This window comes from Otolemur garnettii, unplaced genomic scaffold (assembly GCF_000181295.1).
Source record: "Otolemur garnettii isolate 467f Iridium unplaced genomic scaffold, OtoGar3 scaffold00127, whole genome shotgun sequence".
NCBI classification, from domain to species: domain Eukaryota; kingdom Metazoa; phylum Chordata; class Mammalia; order Primates; family Galagidae; genus Otolemur; species Otolemur garnettii.
This window is the reverse complement of record NW_003852522.1, coordinates 3,389,611-3,392,996: the sequence shown is the minus strand read 5'-3', so window position 1 is coordinate 3,392,996 and position 3,386 is coordinate 3,389,611. Positions and strand designations below refer to the sequence as shown.

General features: G+C 50.4%; 1 protein-coding gene across 5 annotated transcripts in view; it reads left to right on the top strand.

Moving 5' to 3' along the window:
- ILF3 (interleukin enhancer binding factor 3) overlaps positions 1–1,035 on the top strand; it is a 48,785-nt gene extending 47,750 nt beyond the window's left edge. For all 5 annotated transcript variants that reach the window (XM_023518014.1, XM_012810201.2, XM_012810202.2 and 2 more), the window contains one exon: positions 363–1,035. In XM_023518014.1, coding sequence (XP_023373782.1) covers positions 363–499 — 137 coding nt within the window. In that variant the 3' untranslated portion in view covers positions 500–1,035. The remainder of the gene's footprint in view (positions 1–362) is intronic.
- Positions 1,036–3,386: the final 2,351 nt, after the last annotated feature.

Sequence of the window (3,386 nt, the reverse complement as noted above, 5' to 3'; positions counted from 1 at the left end):
CCTCAGTATAGTGCCATGGCGACACAGCTCACTGCAACCTCAAACTCTTAGGCTTAAGCGATTCTCTTGCCTCAGCCTCCCAAGTGGCTGGGACTACAGGTACCTGGCTATTTTTTTGTTGTTCTAGTTGTCATAATGTAGCAGACCCAGGCCAGGTTCAAACCGTCCAGCCCCTGTGTATGTGGCCGGCACCTTAACCACTCAGCTATAGGCACCAAAAGCCTATTGGTTGACAGCCACTTAGCACAGTTAGAGCCTGCAGGTCTGTCCACTTGTGTCCTTGGGTTTGGGCTGAGATCCTGAGCTTTGGTGGCTGGGTGGGTCCAAGTCCCTCAGCGCTAACCACCTCATCTCTCTCCTAGGAGGCTACTCATCACAGTCAAACTACAACTCCCCAGGGTCTGGCCAGAATTATAGCGGCCCCCCCAGCTCCTACCAGTCGTCACAGGGCGGCTATGGCAGAAACGCAGACCACAGCATGAACTACCAGTACAGATAAGCCCCCTCGGGGCGGAGATTTGTACCTTCTGCACTTACTCCCCATTGGAAGATCCAGTTTTATGCATCACAGTTAACATGTCAACTGGCCCCTCCAGGCCCTACCCCCACCCCGTCCACGTTGCTGTGTCGTGAGGTGCAGTGGGTCACCTCCATGGCCCGTCCTGTGATCCATTATTTAGCCGTGTTTGGGACTCCATGTCTTCAGTGGTTTGTTAGTTGCCATGACACCTTTTGTCTGGGTAGAGTTTTTGCATTATTGGCAGTTCAGTATCCCTCTGTCTATTTACAATTGGTGTTCATGTTAACTCAGTTTGTCTTTAAATAGTTACAGAAGGGATACATCATTTGTTAATGCTTTTGTGAAGTGAGTTAAACGAGCTTTCTGTATTTTAATGCTTTAGTGTTTCAGTTTTATAAGTGAAGATTTTATTTTAAAAACCAGTGGGAAAGAATGGGTGAATTTTTGTATGTCTGGGTCATTCAGGCAGTACATCTGAATTAAGATGAATGTAGACAAATAAAGAAAAAGAAAACCGTGCCTGTCTTAGGCCTGGGTGTCTGACCCACCAGCAGTGGATGGGCCGGTTCCCCCGCTCTGTTCCTACTCCAAGGAAAGCGGGCTGGTCTGGTGGGATAGTCCCTGGTCACCAGGGAGGGTCCACCTCCAGGCCTCTAGACACCTTTACTCTGTGCTTAGCGAAAATGAACTGCCTAGTTACCTGGGATCCTGTGGATACACCCACCAACCATCTGCAGAATTGTGGACACTGGCCTGCTCTGATCTTTGAGGTCTGATTTGTTTTCTGCTCCCTGATTCTGGTGTAGTTTCAAGTGCAAATTCTTGCATTATGGAGTAAAATGTCCCCGTAGCATCCATACCTCAACCCAATCTGAAAAGGACAGTTGTCACCCTGGGTAAGCCCCAGCTGAGGACCATCTGTGCTAGGATGGAGCTTTGTGTCTTTGTTGTAGCCTTGACACCACCCCCCCCACCCCCACCCCCGAGCTGTGCCTATGCCACTCAGAGACTTAAAGGAGAGCTGAAGCTATTTTCAGCTGCCTGGACTTAATTCCAGCAGTTTTCCAGAGAGCAGTGATTCTCAGTCTGGGTCAGTGTTGTCTCACAGGGAAGTTTTGCAGTGTTTGGAGGGCATTTGTCAATATTAAGTGATGCTCCTGGCATCCAGGGGATAGAGGTCAAAGATGCTGCTAAAGACCATATACTGCACAGGGCAGCGCACAAAACATGGAACCGTCTGTGTTAAAATGTGGTCCACAGAGGTGGAGAAATCCTTCCCTATAGCAGCTCCTTCTCAGCTCTTCACACTGCCTAGAGAGGGATAGGGCTACTGTTACAGGGGCAGCATTAAGATTGCTTTTATCCACGCGCTACTTCTACTTCAACCTGTCTGGAAGAGCACCACTTGCTAGGCCTGGGACATCACCTCTTTGTGGGAACCTTTTCGCTGCTTGCCAGCTGATTGCAATACCAGGAAGCCGCCTCTCCACTTTAAGACTGGGCCCTGTTGCTGGCCTCCCATCCTTGGGGAACCATGGCTACCTGCAGAAGTGAGGACCTTTCTCAGAATCGTTGAGAAGATGCTTTCAAAGAATAAAGATCTGCCTTCATGGAGAAGTGAAAGAAAGGGCTTATGCACTAGAAAAGGAAACACTGGAGTAATTCATTCTGCTAGAGCAGAGGAGGTCTCAGATACCAGTGGCCCAGCCCAGGGAGAAAGGGGAAAGAGTCAGCCCAGGATGCAAAAATTTGAGTTGTCCGGAACTGCCCTGGGATTTCATCAGCCCAGCAGTGAAGGGGTAAGCAGACAGACCTGAGGGATGATCCTACTCTGACTGAGGGGAGGTGTTCATGTCCTATCTGCTCTTTCAGACATGTATGTCCAGTGCCTGGGACAAGCAGAGACTTCAGTGAACCTTGTGTTTGAGGTGAGAGTATATAGCCTATATCACTCAGACAGCCAGGGAGGAGGAGGAACTTACCCTGGTCCCACCAAAAAAGTTCCTCCAACCTCCAGGCAAGCACCTGTATTCTCTGGCACACTCTTCTTCCCTTCACTTTCTGATCATGTGGATCACCACTGCCTTGAGTTTCTGAATCCTGACACAACAGGGAAAGGATTCACTCCCTGCTGAAAATCTGCAGCCCATCAGGCACCTGTCCAAAGGGGACAGATCATGAGCACATTGTGCCCTTTGTGCCCTAACTATGCTCAGGGGCAGGAACCTCACTGGTAGTGATGCCAGGATGGCCTGTACCAGTGTCCCAGCCCTCACGACCTGCCACATCGGGAAGCTGTATTCAGATGTGGCTGTCACCTTGAGCACTGATAAAGGACTTCTAGGCTAGGTCCCTTCAAAAGCTTGGTAGGTGGCCTGGGGAGCTTTCTCAGCCCAGCAACAACAGGTGGGCAGCAGCTGGCTTATGAAGAGATGCTTTAGCCAATGTATTTTGGATGGGTGGTGTCCTGCAGCTTCTCGCCACCAGAAGAGGGTGCAAGGTGCATCATCAGGAAAGGCAGGGTGCCCACACTTAGCTGGCAAGTTGATCAAGATGGGGTACTTGGTGGCTAGGCCACAGGGTCAGTGACCAGGGACTGGGGACACATGCCCAGAGGTCTCTGGACACAGGTGGAGGCTGGGATAGCAGAGGGCCTTGCTGGGAATCTGGACTGATTCTGGGGGATAAATGGGGATTATTGAGAATTGGTAACTCTGGATATAAAAGAGACCTCTGAACCATAATGAGGGGCACAGACCCAGGATTTCTGCTGCTTTGGCATTTAGCAGTCACAGGGACCCTGGTTGTCTCCCTGGCTAGGATCTAGTCTGACTTGGGGGATACTACCCAACTGCATGATGGCCCT